The sequence below is a fragment of the Anolis carolinensis genome, unplaced genomic scaffold (assembly GCF_035594765.1).
Source record: "Anolis carolinensis isolate JA03-04 unplaced genomic scaffold, rAnoCar3.1.pri scaffold_8, whole genome shotgun sequence".
Lineage (NCBI taxonomy): Eukaryota > Metazoa > Chordata > Lepidosauria > Squamata > Dactyloidae > Anolis > Anolis carolinensis.
The window spans coordinates 30,785,620-30,807,339 of record NW_026943819.1 but is presented as its reverse complement, the minus strand read 5'-3'; the positions used below and the strand labels follow the sequence as shown (position 1 = coordinate 30,807,339).

At 46.2% G+C, this 21,720-nt stretch overlaps 2 protein-coding genes across 3 annotated transcripts in view; both read right to left on the bottom strand.

Moving 5' to 3' along the window:
• The window catches only part of add2 (adducin 2), a 51,477-nt gene extending 41,308 nt beyond the window's left edge, over positions 1-10,169 (bottom strand). Inside the window, exon 1 of one of the 2 annotated variants that reach the window (XM_003228517.4) lies at positions 10,011-10,169. The gene's annotated coding sequence lies outside the window, so the exon portion shown is untranslated. The remainder of the gene's footprint in view (positions 1-10,010) is intronic. The other variant, XM_008122228.3, reaches the window with a different exon arrangement.
• A 1,365-nt stretch (positions 10,170-11,534) lies between these two features.
• Positions 11,535-20,981, bottom strand: figla (folliculogenesis specific bHLH transcription factor). Its single transcript, XM_062960975.1, has 5 exons — positions 20,897-20,981; positions 17,731-17,967; positions 14,004-14,156; positions 12,611-12,859; positions 11,535-11,671 (listed from the first exon to the last, which is right to left on the bottom strand). Exons 2-4 carry the CDS (start codon positions 17,950-17,952, stop codon positions 12,629-12,631), a joined length of 606 nt encoding a protein of 201 aa, XP_062817045.1. The 5' UTR covers positions 17,953-17,967; positions 20,897-20,981; the 3' UTR covers positions 11,535-11,671; positions 12,611-12,628.
• Between the last annotated feature and the right edge of the window lie 739 nt (positions 20,982-21,720).

Genomic DNA, 21,720 nt, shown 5'->3' with positions numbered 1-21,720 from the left:
AGTCCTAAACGCTTGGGAGGTGTCTGACTTCAGCATATAGATCTCGTTTGCTGTGTCATACTGTGTCTTTGTGTCAATAATAATAATATTTGATTACACAATAAGATTTTTATTTATTTCTCGTGTCAGAAGCAAACCGAAGGTACAAGTTGTAATGGATTTGCAAATATAGATTTTTTTTTTAAGAACAAAAAAAAAACCAACAAGGTGAGTACACAGCAGACAAGATCACTGCTGACTGTTGTATTGGATCACACATTGGACACTTCCCAAGTGTCTAGGGCTATGTGAGGTATTGGCAAATAATGTGTGCAAATCCGAGTTGGGTGGCCTTTTGCAGCTGACAGGTTGTTGTTGTTGTTGTTGTTGTTATGTCTCCAGGCAGCAAGCAATTCAAAGGGAACCAAGGCCAGGCTACTTCCATGCAGATTCCCTCTCTTTGCAAGATTGATTCCCTGCCTCCCTGGGCGGAAGGGCGTGCGGATGGACGGGGGCCCAAAATGCCAGGCTCTCTTTCAAGACATTCGGGGAGAAGGTTAAACTGTCAGATCCGCAGCCGTGTGGCCTTTCCATGGTGGCATCTTGGCTGAGTCACGGCAGGCCAGGGAGCGGGAGCCAGCCACGCTCCACTTGAGAAACACTGGCAAGATTGATCAGTCCCTTCGCCTTCCTTCCACGCAGCTCAGGGCGGCTTCCACACCTCCGTTTTGCACACATCTATTTGATCCCCCGCAGCATAAGTATAATTCTCATTTAAGGACAGAAGCCACAAGGAAGTTGTGTGAAAATGTCACGAAAGTCAATGCCGTTTTGGACAGGAACGTGACGTTTTTGGAAAGGCATCCATCACCATCTGTCCTTGAGGCATCTTGGGTGCATCTACGCCACAAAGTTAATGCAGATTCACTCCTGTCCAGGCAAGATGCTTAGAGTCCCCATCTGGGGATAAAGGCTGGGAGTTGTAGTTTGTCTTCTTTAGCAAAGAAAGCGAGACTCCCAGGGTTCCACAGCACTGAGCAACAGCAAGTAGTGTCAAACCACATTCATTCTGAAGTCCTGTTTCCACTGAAGACTTTGTAAAACTACAACTCCAAGGATCTCATAGCATTGAGCCATGACAATTAGAAACTCTATCTGTTCCACCGTGTAGAGCAGTGTTTCTCAACCTGGGGGTCGGGACCCCTTGGGGGGGGGGGGGTCGTGAGGGGGGTTCAGAGGGGTCGCCAAAGACCAGTATTTGTCATGCAGGTTCTGTGTGGGAAGTTTGGCCCAATTCTATGGTTAGGGGGGTTCAAGGGGCTTTTTGATTGTAGGTGAACTTGATTGAGTATCCGTGCCAAGTTTGGTCCATCTCCATCATTGTTTGAGTCCACAGTGCTCTTTGGATGTAGGTGAACTACAAGTCCAAAACTCAAGGTCAGTGCCCACCAAACTCTTCCAGTATTTCCTGTTGGCCATGGAAGTTCTGTGTGCCAAGTTTGGTTCAATTCCATCATTGCTGGAGTTCAAGGGGCTCAAGAGACGGACAGGTCGTCAACATACATCTCATGGACGGGGAGTCGAGAGCGGAAAGGGTTTGAGCCTCTGCAGGGACCTCTCCGCCATGCGTTTGTCAAATGCCGACACCGCCTCATCCGGCGACACCAACACCACCTGGGTTTCAATCCTCCCGTTGCAGAAATGGGTCGAAAGCGACGTCTGTCTGTCTTCCTCCACGGAGCCGTCACAGCTGATTCCTGCAGAGCGAACGAACGGGCCCCGAAGATTAAGAGAAAACAGGGCGGCAGGTCTGTCACTGCAGGGAGTATTTATTATTTCGGTGCCAGGAAAAGAGGCGAGGCAGGCAGGCAGGCGAGGAGACTGGCCATGGAGTTCTGGGAAGGCCAAACCCTCTTTTGGGAGACGCACTGACTCCCTGGCATTCGTTCCCGGTGCCGATGAGTCACCCACCTTGCAAGGGAAGGCCGAGGCTCCATCTGGCAATTGCTCAGGCCAGAAAATAAGAGGGAGGGATCCATAGGGCCAAAACTCTGCACCGTCTCCCATAGCGGCCAGTGGCAAGGCTACGGTATAGAAAGCCCACAAATATGGCTGCCCCACAGCTCCCTAAGCGGCTCTTCACATGGATTCCGTTTCCAGGCCTTTGGCGCTTCCGGTGGCGCTCCTCTCAGCCTGTAAACATCCTCCTGGAATGGCTTTGCCCAGAACTGGACTCAAGGGGATTCTCGTATTCTTGGTGAAGAGGTCTGACCAAAGCAGAAGAGAGAGCGATGGACTTCCCTCAATCTGGACACCAGGCTCCTATGGATGAAGCCTAGGATTGCATTGGCCTTTTGAGCTGCTGCATCACCTTCTTGACTCACGTCCAGTCCTATATATTACTATCGCCAAGCCATGGCTATATTACTTTCCCCCATCCAGACACGGGACTCCTGTGGACGAAGCCTAGAATTGCATTGGCCTGTTTAGCTGCAGCATCACACTCTTGGCTCATGCTGAGCTTTTGATCTGCTATAAGACCCCCAGTCTTATAGCCACATGACCTTGAAGGTGTCTACGGACAACACCGGCTCTTTGGCTTAGAAATGGAGATGAGCAACAACCCCCAGAGTCGGATATGACTGGACTTAACGTCAGAGGAAACCTTTACCTTTACCTAAGACCCCCAGATCCCTTTTGCTTGCACTCTTTTCAAGCCATATCCAATATAACTTTTTTCCTTCTACACGCTATACTCCTCTTCATGTAACCTTGAATTGCATTGGCCTTTTTAGCTGCCGCATCACACTCTTGGCTCATGCTGTGCTTTTAGTCTCCTAAGATCCCTCCAGATCCCTTTCACTTGGACTCTTTTGAAGCCACATCCAACACTGCTTTTCTCCTTTGATGCGCGATGCTCCTCTTGGCGCAACCTTTTCAGCTGCTGGATCCCACTCTTGGCTCATGCGGACTGAGCTTTTAATCTGCTCTAAGACCCCAGATCCCTTTCACTTGTTTTCAAGCCATATCCAATATTACTTTTCTCCGTTGAGGCACTACACTCCTCTTGATGCAACCTCGAATCGCATCGGGTGCTTTAGCTGCTGCACCACACTCTGGGCTCATGCGGATCCCTTTCCCATGGATGGTCTCCAAGCCAGGCGTCACCCCTCCTACCTCTGTGCCTATCCGTGCCTGCCTCCCTGTGAAACCCATCTCTCGTCCTTCCGGGGTCTTGGCTCTCCCTCCGGTCCGGTGTCACCTGCAGATCCGATCGGGGGCCTCTCTTCTCTCCTTCTTATCATTGGCTCAAACAGACCTGCTCGTCCCCCGAAAGCGCCGCACAACTCCGTGTCGTTCCGCTCAAGTGGGCTACTAATGCAGTTGAAAGCTTTTTGCGGCGGGTGCCACGGACCCCCGGAGCGGAAGGCCGAGCGGGAGGGAGATAATGGATGCCGCTGTCGCCCCGAGTTCGAGAGCCGTCCTGGGAAACGGGGACAAGCAGGCGGGCCTCCATCAAGGAAGGCGAAGGCCCTGCTTGCGGGGAGATCCTCACGCGGAGCTCCAGCGTCCAGGACAGCAGCGACCCGTTTATCTGAAATCAAGAACAATGCGCACCCTCCTCGGGCAGAAAGCATAGATTTTCCATGCAATGATTCTCCCACTCATGGGGCATTTTAAAAAAATCTGCTCTAAGGGCATAGAAACAGTGAAGTTTTAATGGGGTGTTGAATATACACCCTTTGGTCTGGACACCAGGCTCCTCTTGGTGCAGCCAAGAATCACATTGGCCTTTTTTGCTGCCGCATCACACTCCCGATTCATGTTCTGCTTGTGATTTATTAAGACTCCTAAATCGCTTTCCCATGGACTGTTTTCAAGCTATACAGTAGAGTCTCACTTATCCAACATAAACAGGCCGGCAGAACGTTGGATAAGTGAATATGTTAGATAATAAGGAGAGATTAAGGAAAAGCCTATTAAACACCAAATTAGGTAACGATTTTACAAATTAAGCACCATAACATCATGTGATACAACAAATTTGACAGAAAAAGTAGTTCAATACACAGTAATGCTATGTAGTAATTACTGTATTTACGAATTTAACACCAAAATATCACGATATATTGAAAACATTGACTACAAAAATGCGTTGGATAATCCAGAACATTGGATAAGCGAGTGTTGGATAAGTGAGACTCTACTGTACTTCTGTTGAGACACTATATTCCTATCAATGCAGCCAAGAATCGCATTGGCCTTTTTTGCTGTTGCATCACGCTCCTGGCTCATGATTGGCATGTGGTCTCCTAAGACTCCTCAATGCCTTTCTCACTGACTATTTTCAAGCCAGATTGTTAGATATAAAAGGCAAAGCAGGGTTGTTGTGCGGTTTCCGGGCTGTATGGTCATGTTCCAGAAGCAATCTCTCCTAAAGTTTCACCCACATCTATGGCAGGCATCTCCAGAGGTTGTGAGGTATATGCCTCATAACAACCCTGGGATTCCGGCCATGAAAGCCTTCGGCAACACAAAAGGCAAAGCATTTCTTATCGCAGAGAAAATGCTGTTTGATGGACATGTGGTATATTGAGAGCACACCTGGGCGTGGCTGTGAATGTCACGATGCAATAGCTGAGTCATAAGCATGTGAAGGTGGCTGCGAAGGGGTTTCATCAGCCAGTGTCCCTTAGTGATGACCTATCCGCCGGTAGCGACACAAGGAGGGCGAAAGGCTCCATCTTCCTCTCTCCTGTGTGACTCTGTCTGCATATCTGCCTGTGTTGCGTGTGACTATCTGAAATCTTGTTTGTAAGGACACGCCTGAAAGTGGATCTGCGTATCCTGACTGTATATATTGCAACCGTGAAGATCAAAGCCTCTGGATATTTTGGATGAAACCTGAACCTGTGAGTTTACTGAAAAGTGTGTAGATAAGGTCAGTTGGACTCTGCTGAGAGACAGGCTGAAGCACGTTTTCCCCAAGGAAGGAAGGACTCTGCTGTATCTCGCTTGCTTCTGGGACACTTGCTATCCAGTTTGCAGCGGTTTGGGGAGGTTGTGATTTGGAAACTATAACTCACTTCATGTACTAGCACACACACACCCCATCCTATATCTCTAATTGTCGTATTTTCTGAAGTCTTGGGTATCTGCGGAAGGCCAGCAAAACAAAGACAGGTTGGAAAGGATGAGAAGGCCTCCCTGTACCTTCTGGCTTCAAACAGTGCAAAGAGAGTGAAGCCTTGACTTTCACCTGCGACATAAATACTGTAGAGTCTCACTTATCCAAGTTTCTGGATTATCCAAGCCATTTTTGTAGTCAATGTTTTCAATATATCATGATATTTTGGTGCTAAATTCGTAAATACAGTAATTACAACATAACATTACTAAGTATTGAACTGCTTTTTCTGTCAAATTTGTTGTAAAACATGATGTTTTGGTGCTTAATTTGTAAAATCATAACTGGGCTGTGGGGCCGGGCTGTGGCGCAGCTGGCTAGTAACCAGCTGCTATAAATCACTACTGACCGAGAGGTCATGAGTTCGAAGCCCGGGTCGGGTTAAGCCTCCGACCATTAATAGCCCCGGCTTGCTGTTGACTTATGCAGCCCCGAAAGACAGTTGCATCTGTCAATTAGGGAAATTTAGGGACGCTTTATGCAGGAGGCTAATTTAACTAATTTAAAACTGCCAGCAAAACACAGGGAAAGGAATGAGGAAGTACAGCCACTACTGGACGGTGAAGCAACAGCTCCCCCTGTGGCCAGAATCGTGAAGCTGGAAAAATGTTAAAAATGCCTCTGAGTCTGTCTACTGTATGTTGTTTGTCTGTTGGCATTGAATGTTTGCCATATATGTGTTCATTGTAATCCGCCCTGAGTCCCCTTCGGAGTGAGAAAGAAGGGTGGAATATAAATACTGTAAATAAATAATAAATAAATTGATGTTTAATAGGGTTTTCCTTAATCCCTCCTTATTATCCAAGATATTTGCTTATCCAAGCTTCTGCCGGCCTGTTTAGCTTGGATAAGTGAGACTCTGCTGTACCTGGAAAGAGCCTTTAGGTCATCAACACCTTCAATGTTCATACTAAACAGGCCTTCGGTGCAACCACCCGATGAAGTTCGGACTAAAACCCGGAACGGAGTCACGTCTCTTGCAGGCGTGGGCGCCTCCAGCTCAGTCGGGGATTAAAACCAACCACGTCTTTTAAAAAGAACAGAGGCGAGGCTCTCCTTGCGCAACCTGTTTGCTGCATCCTCGCATCAAGGGAACAAGCATAGCCATGGCAACAGAAATGTGGCTTTTTCTGAGCTGCGCAAGCAAAGAATAGAGCAGACCTGGGAGGAGATGCGCTTCTGCAACTGAGGAAGATGGCAAGTTAAAGGGAATGATTTATTCAGTGGGAAGTGACAAGCCAAGAGAGGAGAGATGACTGTGTTTGGGGGGGGGGGGGGGGGGGGGGACTTGTCTCAACAGCGCATGAGATGAGGAACGAAGCCCCCGCTGTGCCTGCAGGAAATCCAGACGTCCACTGGCACGGGTGTCACCACTGGGCGCTCCCAAGGCAGCACGCTGCAGCATCCGCTCTGGGTTTTACTCCAAACTTGAAAAGTGCTCTCCAAGGCGTTGCCTCCAAAGCAGGCAGTCCCTTCAAAGTTCACACTGAATCCCAGAAAGGACGCACTGCTTCCAAAGGGAAAGGAGTCCCAACCACCGCCAGCAACAGGAGAGCCATTCGCACCGGGCAGTTATAGCGCTATGATCCCACTTTAATGCATGCCCATGGGGGCATTTACACTGGAATGAATGCAGTTTGACACTGCTTTCACTCAATGGGAGTTGCAGCTTGGAGAATCGCCAGCACTATTTAGCACGCAAGGCAAAAGACCTTGTGAAACTACAACTCCCAGGAGCTATAACAGCTCAAGTGGCGTCAAACTGCATTCAGTCTACAGTGTGTTGGCCCTGGATTTTGAAACGGCCTTCCTTCCTTTCCGCTTCGATCGGCAAGAGAAAACTATTCTGTTCCTTTTTTCAAAATCTGTCTGCAAGCGCTTTCAATCGCATGCTCTTTCGCTGACTTTTGTCTTCTTAATGGATTTGCATCAAAGGTTGCCATTCCCCAAGATCTTAATTCAATTTCAGCAGCCCCCCCCCCCCCCCAGTCCCCCTTGACTCGTGGCTTTGTACACGCGCTTTAATCTGCATTCACTCCTGTCCAGGCAAGATGCTTAGAGTCCCCATTTGGGGATAAAGGCAGGACAAGAGTCAACAACAACAACAACCACACAGCAACATTTCCATACCTCGTAATGCCAGCAGACTGTAGAATTAATGCAGTTTGATGCCACTTGAACTAACATTGCTCACTGCTATGGAATGTTGGGAGTTGCAGTTTTGCAAGGTTTTTTGCCTCACCAAACTACAACTCCCAGGATCCCAAAACACTGGATGTCAAAAGTAATGATGTACAGCAATGGCAAAATAGTATTGTGCTTTCAGGTTTATATGATGGTGCCTAACTTTAGGAGCTCTGCTGGCCCAAATGGCAATTAATCAAGGCTTTTAATAAATCCCTGAATAATGTGGGCAAGCAATTGTACGCTCGAACCTCACCCTTACCGGCCACAATCCTCCCGATATTCTTTGAGCCTCTCAAAATGACAGCCGGGAATTGAGGGGCGGGTTCCACCCAGAGACTGCAAAAGCCTGTCATGTAATCATAGCGTTGGAAGGGTTCCCAAGGGCCATCTAGTCCAACCCTCTTGCACCAAACACCATTTCAAACTGGAACGCATTGCTCCAATTGGAAAAGGTGCCCCTTCTCCTCTCCTCTTGCTCTCCGCTCTTTGCATTTCGGACCCAGTTTGCAGCAACCAAAGTAAGCCGAGGATAAAGAAGGAAGGCAGGAAGAAGAGAGAGAAACTAGGACATTTTAATAGCAACCAAAGAAGTGAGATGGCAGAGCGACCCTGCCAAATGGCAGGAAACACAACCTCCTTAGATTAAACCTGACCAAGCAAACCCTATGGCCACCAGGGACTTGCCTTGGGGCCTCCAGAAATCAGAAATAGCTGGAAAACCAAGAGGCAATGAGTGGTCAAGAGGGCAAAAAGAGGTTAGTTCAAGTGGTTGGCCAAGGAAGTCTCTCTCTCGTGTGGGTCTCGCATTGACTAGCATTGAGGGGGTCCCAAAAGGAGCGCTGGGATGCCTCTACACTCTAGACTAAGCACAGTTTGGCCCCGCTTTAGCTGCCAGGGCTCCTGGGATTCAGAGTTTGGCAAGGCCCTAACATTCTTCGGCAGAGAAAGCGTAAGACCAACCTTGCAAAACCCCAACTCCCAGGGCCCTATGGCTTTGGGCCATGGCAGTTAAAGGGGGTGCCAAACTGCATTAACTCCTCGGCGTAGATTCACTTGTGGTGGACATACAGTGCAGTGGGTTTGGGGCCACAATGGAAGGAGGAACGGGGGTCCCGAGCAACGGCTAGAGATCTTTCCTGCCTGTTCACGACGGCCAAAGACAAGCAGGGCCGTGACTCATGGCTCCCCTTGGAAGGGCTGTTTTTGAGGGGAGAAAAGGCAGAGGAAGGGCAGGGACTGTGGCTGGAAAGGGAGGAGACAAAAGGAAGAGGTGCCCACAGAGGAACCAGGGCCAAGCCCCCTTCCCCAAACCCAAATGGGGCACGAAACCTGTGGGCATCGCAAGGCTATGTGCCTACATCCTCCAAAGGAGTCGTGGAGGGAGCCGCGGCCCACAAAAGTGCCCGTCTACCCAAACAAACCCCTCCTTAAAGATGCCCTTTTCCTCCGCCCCTTCCTTGTTTGTGCCCTGCAACAGACAAACGCCAGAGCACACGAAAGCAAAGGCTTTCTTGCACACAGCCCTGACATAGTATTAATAACAGTATATTATTATGAATATTTCTTACCCACCTTTCCTTGTGGTTTGAGGTGGGTCACAGCACAGACAAAACACAGAGACATTGCAAAAATTCTATAAGTACACATAGTAAGATTATTATTATTATTATTATTATTATTATTATTATTATTGAGGCCCCAGATGGTTGGACTGCTGACCTGAAGGCTGCCAGGTTCGAATCCCACCCGGGGCGAACGCGGATGAGCTCCCTCTCTCAGCTCCATCTCCATGCGGAGACATGAGAGAAGCCTCCCACAAGGATGGTAAAAACATCATAACAACCGGGCATCCCCTGGGCAACGTCCTTGCAGACAGCCAATTCTCTCACACCAGAAGCGACTCAAGTTGCTCCTGACACGAAAAATAATAATAATAATAATAACTTTATTTATACCCCGTCACCCTCTCCCCACGGGGACCCGGGGCGGCTTACAACGAGAATAGGACAACAACATAGCATACAATACACAAGATCCACTAAAACAATGAGATTTTTTTAAAAAAATGCAATACAAGATAAAAACAACATCACAGATACATATTAAATTAAAATGCATTTCTATAAAATAAATATTGACAGGCCCACGTTTTGCAGCCAAAGCCCCCAAAAGGAGAGGAAAAGCTCTCCTGGGGTTTGTGTGATTGCCATGGAGGGAGGGGGGAGGGGGGGAGGGGGAGGGGGGAGGGAGACCCTCTGTGGCAGCAACTGGGGAGATGCTGGTTGCCAGCCAGATGCTCCCCCCCCTCCTCCTCCTCCTCCCCCTCCTCGCACTGGAAACAACAGGAGCCCCCCAACAATGCTGCAAAGACAATGCCTCTCTTTCCCCCCCCCCCCCCGTCCCCGAGAAAAAGCCTCAGATTCTGCTGCAAAATGGGGATGGCGAAGGGAGGGCGCGCGGGCGGCAATCCCGCAGGCTGTGCCCAGGAAAGGCCGCATCCCCTCCCCTCGCCCACCCACCCACCCTTGGCTTTGGCACCGCGGGCTCCCCGTGTCTGGGATCCGTGTGTCCATAAACACGCAAGAAAGACCTGGCAGGAGGGAGGGAGGGAGGGATGGAGGGAGGGAGGCAACACAAAAGAGCCCAAGACGCTTACCTTGTGCGGAGAGCATCTCCGTCTCCATCCTCTGCCTGCCTGCCTGCCTCCTCCCAAGGCCCCGTTGCTGGGAGAGGAAGGGGCGGGGGAGAGGAGGGCGAGGGCGGGGATGGGGGTGACGCCGCCCCCCCTCCCCCTCCTCCTCCCCTCCCTCCTCCTCCTCCTCCTCCTCCTCCTCCTCCCCCTCCCCTTCGGCTTCTCCCTCCTGGGCCCACGATGCGCCTCGGAGCGCAAAAGGCAGCAAGGCGCAAAGGAGGCCCGGATCCCTCCGAAGAGGGGGGGGGGGCACGCCCTCCCCTCCCCTCCCCTCCCCTCCCCGGCGCCCCCCTCCGGCAGACGGCGCCAGTGCAGGAGGAGGCTGAGCCAGCAGCGCCCGCCTCCCTGGTACCCGGAGAGGGATGTTTGGCCCAGAACCAGCCATTTAGCCAAGCCGGGGGGGGGGGGGGGCTGAGGGGTATTAGGGATATATTCATAACCTGTTATGATTACGAGACCAATAAGGTTAGACATTGGTGCAGAATAACAAAAAACACAGAAGTCTAGGGTGGCAAAGTGTGTTAAGCACTGAGCTGCCCATAGTAACCTATGGCTGCGAGAGCTGGACCATCAGGAAGGCTGAGCGAAGGAAGGAAGGGAGGCGCTTTTGGACTCTGGTGCTGGAGGAACATCCTGAGGGTGCCTTGGACCTTGGCAAGAAGGTCCAGCCAGTCCATCCTCCAGGAAATAAGGCCCAGTGGCTGCTCACTGGAGGGAAGTATTTTGGCCACATCATGAGGAGACAGGAAAGCTTGGAGAAGATCACGATGTTGGGGAAAATGGAAGGAAACAGGAAGAGAGGCCGACCAAGGGCGAGATGGATGGACGGGATCCTTGAAGGGACTGGCCTGACCTTGAAGGAACTGGGCGGTGACGGCCGACAGGGAGCTCTGGCCTGGACTGGTCCATGGGGTCACAAAGAGTCGGAGACGACTATGCAACTGAGCAACAGCAGCATTCATAACCTGTTATGATACCAATATGGTTAGATATTGGTGCAGGATAACAAAAAATACAGAACTCTAGGGTGGCGAAGTGCATTAAAGCACGGAGCTGCTGAACTTGCAGACCGAAAGGTCACAGGTTCAAATCCCAGGAGCGGAGTGAGCACCTGCTGTTAGCTCCAGCTTCTGCCAACCTAGCAGTTCGAAAACATGCCAATGTGAGTAGATCAATAGGTACCGCTCCGGTGGGAAGGTAATGGCACTCCATGCAGTCATGCCATCAGCCACATGACCTTGGAGGTGTCTACGGACAACGCTGGCTCTTCGGCTTAGAAATGGAGATGAGCACCAACCCCCAGAGTCGGTCACGACTGGACTTGGAGTTCTATAACAGATGTCCTAGTTTAAACCAGGCTTGAAAGCAAACAAGGGGTGCGAGCAGAAAAAAACTCAACAAGAGCAACACAAGTACAAGTTTCTTTCCTTCTGCAATGAATTTCACACTGAATATTGGAGCGCACACATGTAAGCACAGCCCACTTAGTTAGCATTGCCAATGTATTTATTTATTTCTTTGCTGTAAACAAGACAAGTGCAGATGGAGAAGAGAGAAGGCCACGAAGGAGCTTCAAAGTGCTTGGTCTCGAGGGAGGGTCTTCCATCCAATTCGAAAGGGGGATTCTGAAAGACAGTTTGGTTACCGGTGCTATGGTATGTACACCGGGGATTCAAATGCTTTTAATTGTTTTTAGTTGTGTTTTAGTATTTTATTTTATTTAAATGGTTGTTTATTGTACTCTGTTTTTAAAGATACTGTATATATTCGAGTATAAGCCTAATTTTTCAGCCCTTTTTTAAAGACTGAAAAAGATTGAAAAAGCCCCCCTCGGATTCTACTCGGGTGAGGGTCCTGGTTGGCTTATATTTGGGTCATGTTTACAAGTTTCACTCAGTGCACTTTGTCCAGCTCATTTTATGATTTTATTGCTGTGTTTTATCGTGTGTCTTACAATGATTGTGATTTTATTTTATGCCTTTTAAATTTATTTGTGTGTTTTTGTATTTGATACCACTGTATGCTTGTTTTATATCTGTGAGCCGCCCCGAGTCCCTCTGGGGAGATGGTGGCGGGGTACAAAAAGAATATTATTATTATTATTATTATTATTATTATTATTATTTTATTATGACACAGAAAACTAGATAGATATGCTGGATTTCATATCACAAAATCACAAGTCGAACACTTCCCAAGTGTCTAGGACTGTGTGATGTATTTTCGGATGATGCGTGCAGATCCCAGCAGGGTGGCCTTTTGCAACTGGCAGATCGTAATTTTGTCAATGTCTATTGTTTCCAAATGCTGGTGGCTGAGATCTTTTGGCACGGCACCCAGTGTGCCCATCACCACCGGGACCACCTGCACTGGTTTTATTATTATTATTATTATTATTATTATTATTATTATTATTATTATTAGGCCCTTGGCTGGGGAAAAGTGGGGCACACGTGTCATGAATCAATCAATGATGGCCAAACATCAACAGAGAGCGTCATCATAAATAGTTGGAGAAGTGAAAACAAAGCGACCTCAGCCAGGCCATGAAAGGGGAGGCTTACCGGCGGCAGCAGCGGCGTCTACCCGTTTTTGTGCAGCTCCACAATCCCGACGTAAGCGGGCAAGAGGGCTTGGCCCCAGGGACACGAAGCCGTGGCCTCCACCATGGGGTTCGCCCAGACCACTTCCACGCCGCTCTCCGCCTTGACGTAGCAGCCGGAGGACGCAGCGCTCGCGGGCAGGCTGTTCTGGGTGGCGCCGGGCACCGGATTGGGCCGGGGCGACGGATACGAGTGCGGACCCTGCGCCTCCTGGTCACAAAGAACGGAAGGGCAAGAGACACAAATGGCACGTTGAGGGTACAAGTCGGGGGAAAGGCACACCCACAATGAGAGCGCATGCAGTTTAACCCTACTTGACCCCACGCTATGGGATCCCCGGAGTGGGCATTTGGTGATGCACCAGAGAATGCAAAACACCTTGTAAAACTAGAGCCCCCAGGATGGCCTGTTGATGTAAGATAATAATATCATAATACTAATAATAATATAATAGTTCTAATACTAATAATATATAGGAGCCTCCGGTGACACAGTGGCTTAAACCGCTGAGCTTGCTGATCAAAAAGTTGGCAGCTCGAATCCAGGGAGCTGTTAGCCCCAGCTTCTGCCAAGCTACCAGTTGGAAAACATGCAAATGTGAGTAGATCAACCAGTATTAAAAAACTCAAAAATCAGAACAGTAAATAAGAAGCAACACTCTGAAAACAGAGAAGTCCCAGACATTGGAAACAGGGGCAGCTAACAAAGGATTGCCCCCAGGCAGGAAAAAGCCATTATAATAAGCTATTCAATGCTAATTAAGACGATTAACTACATCATTCACGCTGGCCTCCAACTGACAAGAGTCTTCTCTCACCCTGGACTCTCCACAGATATATATGAATCTTCTTTGTTTAGTTTCTCCATAACTCACAACCTCTGAGGATGCCTGCCATAGATGTGGGCGAAACGTCAGGAGAGAATACTTCTAGAACATGACCAGACAGCCCAAAAAACATACAGCAACCCTGTGATCCCAGCCATGAAAGCTTTCGACAACACATTGAACAGTACATTTTTATATAGATTATTATTTTCTGCTTAAGCGGCTGAGGGGGGAAAGGAAAGGGCCTGAGGCTGTTAGGAATGGTGGGAGTTGCAGTCCAAAACACCTGCACAGAGGGCCAAAGTTGGCCCATGCCTGGCCTATATCTATATATGAGCTAGGTGTGGTATCCTAGATTTGGAACGGATCCTCAAAGGCCACCCAGTTTGGCCCCGTTCTTAACTAGGAGTCCCTTGTAAGTCGGATGCTTGTAACTCAGGGGCCTTGGCCAACGACCGCACAGCGTCCGAGCGGGCAGGCCGGCCGGCCGGAGGGGTGAAGGTGACCGCAAGGGGGCTCTGCTCCTACCTCGGCGCCCTGGTTCTCCTCCAGGATGAGGCGCAAGAGGCGGATGTATTCGGAGGCCGCCTTCAGCATGTCCACCTTGCTGGGCTTCCGGTCCTTCGGGATGAGCGGCACGATGGACTTGAGCTTGGAGAACCCGCTGTTCAAATTCCGGATCTGTTTCGGGGCCGGAGAAGGAGGGGTTCGTGAAACTCGGCGGGCCTTGGGCCCACCCAGCCCAGATTTGAACCACACCACACTGTTGGAGCGCTATGATTCCACCTCAGTTGCCATGGCAACGTTCCACAGCATCCCGAGACCTGCAGAAAAGCAACCAGAGAGCCTCCCGTGCTGCAACTCCCTGGGTGTGTCTCCACGGGGGTTAAAGCAGACGGTACAACAGGCGCATCTGGAGTGAGCGCAGGTCAACGGCCACGGCCCGATGCCATGGAATCCTAGGGAGAGGCCTTTGTTTGTCCTGTTTATTTACTTACTACATTTAGACCCCGCCCTCTCTCACCCCAAAGGGGACTCAGAGTGGCTTATAAGTTATACATAACTACAATACATTATATTATTAGCATAGCACAATAATCTATATATATAAATGAGTGATGGCATCACGGCGACCAACAAAACAACAAAACTACAGGCCCCCCAACCTCAAAATTTGACAACACAACCCATCATCCATGCCTCTAGGTTGATACAACAAAAAGAAAAGAAAAATAAAGTCCTAATTAGAGGGAAAGGAATAATTGTTTTTGTCCAATTGCTGCCACTTAGAGGACTAATCTTTGCCCACTTGGACTCCTAGCAACCAACTCAGCCCAGGGGACAGGCAGACTTAGCCCTCTCTTAGGCCTCTTCCACAGATTATCTAATTTGCACTGGATTATATGGCAGTGTAGACTCAAGGCCCTTCCACACAGCTATATAACCCATTTATAATGGACGTAATGTCAGGGGGAAACCTTTACCCTTTACCTTAACTACCACCAATTCCTCAATAGTTTATTTCCCAGACCACCATACTTCGCCACAGCAACGGGTGGCCTGGCACAGCTAGTAGCATTATATATTACTATACCACTATACTGTAATATTATTCATAATATTACATTTAACATATAATAGATAGCAGAGCCGCCCCTAGGTATTTTTCAAGTGTAGGCAAACAGAAGTTTGCCGCCCCCCCCCCCCAACCAATCACTAATAAATAAAAGTGTTGGATAAGCAAAAATGTTGGATAATAAGGAGGGATTAAGGAAAAGTCTATTAAACATCAAATTACATTAACATTTTACAAATTAAGCACCAAAACATCATGTTTTACAACAAATCAACAGAAAAAGCAGTCTCGACTGCGCCCCCATATGTTTTGCGCCCCAAGCAACCACTTAATTCGCCTCATTGTTGGACCGGCTCTGTAGATAGTAGAGTCTCAGCTCTGCTTATCCAAGGTTCTGTATTATCCAATGCAGTTTGCCTTTTAGTAGTCAAAGTTTTTGTAGTCAATTTTTAAATAAATTGTGAAATGTTGGTGCTAAATTCACAAATACAGTAATTACTACATAACATTACTGCGCATTGAACTACGTTTTCTGTCAAATTTGTTGTATAACATGTTTTGCTGCTTAATTTGTAAAATCATAACGTAATTTGATGTTTAAAAGGCTTTTCCTTAATCCCTCCTTATTATGCAACATTTTTGCTTATCCAACGCCCCGTTTATGTTGGATAAGCGAGACTCTACTGTATATAGTACTATAGTAGAGTCTCACTTATCCAACATTCGCTTATCCAACGTTCTGGATTATCCAATGCCGTCGGCCTTTTAGTAGTCAATGTTTTTGTAGTCAATCTTTTCAATACATTGGTGCTAAATTCGTAAATACAGTAATTACTACATAACATTCTTGTGTATTGAACTGCTTTTTCTCTTGATTTGTTGTAAAACATGATGTTTTGGTGCTTAATTTGTAAAATTATAATGTAATTTGATGTTTAATAGGCTTTTCCTTAATCCTTCCTTATGATCCAAGATATTCGCTTATCCAACATTCTGCCGGCCCGTTTATGTTGGGTAAGTGAGACTCTACTGTACTTTGTTGTATTTAGCATCCTTTGCCAAAGCACAACTCCTACACCGTAGAACGAACGCAGTTTGTCCGCCGTGGCTCAAGGCTATCGAATCCTGGGAGCTGCAATCCTTCAGCAAAAGGACGCCTCCCAGGACCCCGTAGCGATGGGCCTTGCAGTCATTCCACCGCGTAGATCCCTCAAGGATTTGGCAGCGATGGATCTGGAGTGAGAGCTGCATGCGCACACTGACAGTGTGGCCCTCTTCTCAAACCGGAGCCAACTTAGGGGAAAGGAAAATGAATTAAATTCAGGAGTTAAAAATAAATAAAAGTGCCATTCAGCTCTGCAGAGTCTGCCTCCCGCCAAAGTCTGCGGAGGTTCCTCCAGTCAAACCGGCACAGTTTGCCTACCTTATCTAGAGTCAACATTGACTCCGATAAGAACTTCACTTTCAAGGCATTAGGGCTCTTTTATTGCTTTTTCCGGGTGATTGTCCCACCGTGTATATATGTGTGTGTGTGTGTGTGTGTGTGTGTATCTCCATCCCTGTGAAATGGTGTCCAGGGTGGGAGAAAGAATCCTTGTCCATTTAAAGTAAATCTGAAAGTTGCAATCAGCAAGCTTGAACAGCACTGAATACCGATGAAGCTGCAAAGTCAACCTGTGAAGATCTCTGCATAGAGGCAGCCTGACCTCTGTTGCCTGGAGGCACCCTCGGCTTAGCAGGTGTCAACTGACCCTTGATTGTTTGCTGTCTGGAATTCCCCTGTTTCCAAGTGGTGTTCTTTATTTACTGTCTTGGTTCTATTTTTTTTTTTAATGTTGGGAGCCAGATTGTGTTCCTTTTTGTGGCTTCCTGCTTTCTGTTGAAATTGTCCATGTGCTTCTTGTGGATGTCAGTGGCTTCTCTGTGTTGCCTGACATAATGCCTAGCATTTCTGAGTTCTCCAATCATATTCTGCGTCCAGGTTGGTTCATCAAGGGCTCTGCTATGGCCAATTTCTCTGGTTGAATCAGTCTGCGGTGCCTTTCGTGTGCTTCATGTCAGACAACAAAGAGAAGCCCCTGAAATCCACAAGCAGAGAACGGGAGGAAACCATGGAAATGAACCAAGTCTGGTTGCCAGTACAGTAGAGTCTCACTTATCCAAGCTAAACGGGCCGGCAGAAGCTTGGATAAGCGAATATCTTGGATAATAAGGAGGGATTAAGGAAAAGCCTATTAAACATCAAATTAGGTTAAGATTTTACAAATTAAGCACCAAAACATCATGTTATACAACAAATTTGACAGAAAAGGTAGTTCATTGCACATTAACGCTATGTAGTAATTACTGTATTTACGAATTTAACACCAAAATATCACGATATATTGAAAGCATTGACTACAAAAATGGCTTGGATAATCCAGAGGCTTGGATAAGCGAGGCTTGGGTAACAATCAAGTGAAAGTTAATCCTCAGAGGGTGCCTCCAGGCAATAACAGCCAGGCTACCTCTACGCAGATACACTCATTGACTGACTTGGAAAACTCTATTTGCTGCACTGCCAGCAAAACCTCTGAAGGTGCCCTCAGCCACAGATGCAGGCCTAACGTCAGGAGAGAACGCAGCGGGAATACATTGGCCACATGGCCCGAACCGTGGTGTGCTGTGCGCAGGCCTCACCCGCTCCCGCTCCTTGGCGTTGGCGGCCCGGCGGCGGCCCAGGACCTGCTCCCGGTTCTCGGTGGGGAAGTAGTGGCCGGACGGCTTCCTCCGCATGCGCGTGATGGGGGCCATGAAGGGCAGCGGGCCAAAGCGCTCGCTCAGGACCGAGCCCAGCACCTCCGGCGGGGGGGCCGGCAGCAGCGGGGGGCCCGGCCGGGCGTCCACACACGCGCCCTGCATCCGAGGAAGGGCCGCCTGGTCAGGGAGAATGAGAATAAGAATAAGTTTATTTATATCCCGCCTCCATCTCCCCAAAGGGGACTCGGGGCGGCTTACAGCAAAATCAAAATACAAGCAATGATAAAATATAAAACATCAAAGGACAAAAACGAAAACCAATAATAAAATATACACAGTAGGTGAAAAAACACAACACATAATTAAAACATCAAATTAAAAACAATGAGGTTGCAATAGTGGAAAAGCAAGGTGCACATTGTGAGTAACAGAAGGAGAAGAAGAAGCCTTGTCACAAGCAGAGCCCACCTCGCACGGCCGGCTGGGCCAAGACGCAACTCACCACCACCACCACCACGTCTCGCCTGCCTCCCCTCTCAGCTCGAGGCGGAGCACAAGACATCCATCAAACAACGTATTGGAACATACCGTATTGACTCGAATCTAACGCTCATTGCTCACCTTTTTGGGGATAAATACCTTCCCCAAAATTGGAGCTGGAAGAGACCCCCAAAGGTCATTCAGTCCCACTCCTGGACCTACCGTGTTTCCCCGAAAATAAGACAGTGTCTTATATTAATTTTTTTCTGCCAAAGATGCTCTCGGTCTTATTTTCAGGGGATGTCTTACTTTTCCATGAAGAAGAATTCACATTTATTGATTAATACAAAAATGAGCATTTATTATATCCTGTACAGTAGTTGTCATCACAGACCGGCATAACCAGACAAACTGTTAATCCTATCAAGAGTTTCTCATTACTACCGTTTCCCTGAAAATAAGACAGTGTCTTATATTAATTTTTGCTCCCAAAGATGCTCTTGGTCTTATTTTCAGGGGATGTCTTACTTTTCCATGAAGAAGAATTCACATTTATTGATTAATACAAAAATGAGCATTTATTATATACTGTACAGTAGTTTTCATCACAAACCAGCATAACCAGACAAACTGAAATCCTATCAAGAATTTCTTGTTACTACCATTATTTCCATGTACAACACTCTATGGTACGTACATTTACCAATCTTGCATGCTCTGGTGTTCTGTTCAGCGGGCATGCTTTCAAACACAAACTTTGCTAAGTCTTACTTTCGGGGGAGGCCTTATATTTAACAATTCAGCAAAATCTCTACTAGGTCTTATTTTCTGGGGATGTCTTATTTTCGGGTAAACAGGGTATGTAATGCTATGATGTTTTGTTTTTTTCCTGGGTTTTAAATGCCATTTCCTAATTGGTTCTATCATAGAAATGTGGGGAAAGTTTATCAAACTGCAAAATAATAAAAACAACAACAATAATATTATAATACAATAAAATCATAATAATATGTTATACAATAATAATAACATAGTAATACATAATATAGTATATAATAATATGTAATATGATATAATATATAAAACAATAATGAATGATATGATATAATATATAATAGTACAAAAATATATTATTATAATAATATAAAATTATAATAGTACTATGGAACATTTTGATTTTTTTTTTTGTTTCTGGGTTATCAATGTAATTTTCTAAAAAAATTTCTACCATAAAAACATGGGGAAGGTTTATCAAACTGCAAAATAATAATAATAATATTATAATACAGTAATAACATAAAATCATAATAATATATTACACTAATAATGGCAACAACATAATAATACATAATATAACATAATATTATAATGATATATAATACAATATATAATAATGCAATAATTAATAATATGATATGATATAGTAGTATAATAATAATATAAAATTATAATAATATAAAATTATAATAGTGCTATGCAACATTTTGATTTTTGTTCCTGGGTTATCAATGTCATTTCCTAATTACTGTATATACTCGAGTATAAGCGTAGTTTTTCAGCCCTTTTTTTAGGACTAAAAAAACCCCTCGGCTTATACTCAGGTGAGGGTCCTGGTTGGCTTGTATTTGGGTCAGCTTGTACTCAAGAATATATGGTACATTTATTATTTTTCTCTATTATTATTGCATTTATTATTGTCCTCTATTATTGTTACTACTATTACATTTATTTTACTCTATTATTATTATTATTATTATTATTATTATTATTATTATTACATTTATTATTTCACTCCGATCTTATTATCATTACATTTATTAGTCTACTCTATTTAGTATTGCATGTATTATTTTCCTGGATTTATTATTATTATTACATGTATTATTTTACTCTATTATTATTAAAAGGATACATAAGCACATTTACATTGAAGAAGATGAGAATAATGATTTAATCAGAGTTAGACAGTCTTATTTTAAATTAGAGCTTGATGTAAATATTCAAAAACATTTAACCTACTGATGCCTCAATTAATGTAATTTTATTGGTATCTATTTATATTTCTGAAATTTCCCACCCTCGGCTTATACTTGAGTCAATGATTGCCCAGTTTTTTTTGTGGTAAAATTAGATGCCTCGGCTTATATTCGAGTATATACGGTAGTTCTATCATAAAAACATGGGGAAAGTTTATTAAACTGCCAAAACTTTGTCTTTGTGGGAGGGACATCATCTTGCAATAGTACATTTTGCTCTAGTTTTTCTTTTTCTTTTTTAAATATGTATTTATTGAAAATAAGAAAAATTTAGTATACATTGAAAGTGGGAGAACAAGATTTTTATTATAAAAAAGTAGGGAAAATGAGAGAAAAAGAGAAAAAAAGACAAAATAATGGTGAGTTTGTGCCATGAAAACAAACTTTCTGGAGCAGAACAACTCCTTTCCAAGTAAGGACCACACTATTAAACGGGAAATAATACTCTCAAACCAGGAACAGAACATTTCTTGGTGGGTGAACCTGGCCAATATGTCAAGAGACCCGGAGTTTCCTCGAGGAGCAAAGTGAGAGGAAAGGACCAGCTTGGGCTTGGGTGAAGGGCAGGTGCAAAGAAAGGAGGCACTCACCTGGGACAGGTAAGCAGCAGTGCGGAAAGAAGGAGCCTCCCCAAGGGCCACCGGTGGCTGTGTGGCTTGGAGATGGAAGCAGGGTGGCCCTTTGGGAGCAAGGCGAGGAGGAGGAGGAGGTCCAACAGCCGAGAGGGGCAACAGGTGAGCCCCGTCTGCCTGCCCTGAGGGTGGGAAAAGGCACACCTGGGCCCCAGAGAGGCAGGCCTTAAAGGGCCGGAGCAGACCCTGCCCCAGCCCAGCCGAGGGGAAAGGGGCCGGTTCAAAGGGAGGGAGTAAGTAGCATTGCCTTTCGTATTGCACAGGGGTTGTTATTTCATATAGAGTTTCACTTATCCAACATTCGCTTATCCAACGTTCTGGATTATCCAACACAATCCGCCTTTTAGTAGTCAATGTTTTCAATACATTGTGATGTTTTGGTACTAAATTCATAAATACAGTAATTACTATGTAGCATTACTGCGTATTGGACTATTTTTTCTATCAAATTTGTTGTTAAACACGATGTTTTGGCTGTGGAACTCCTTCCCCAGTGATATCCGGCAGGCTCCATCCCTTCTGAGTTTTAGGGAAAAAGTGAAGACTTGGCTTTGTGAACAAGCCCCCACCTTTGAAGTTGACTGAATCGCATTGGTGGTTGTTTGATATTATTACTATTGATATTATTATTGTTGTTTAAATCTTTGTTTAAACTTGTTTTATCATCTTCTTGTGTTTTAAACTGTGTGTATTGTTAATGTATTTGTGCTGTTACTTTTGTAACCTTGTGAGCCGCCCCGAGTCCCCACAGGGAGATAGTGGCAGGGTATAAATAAAGTTTT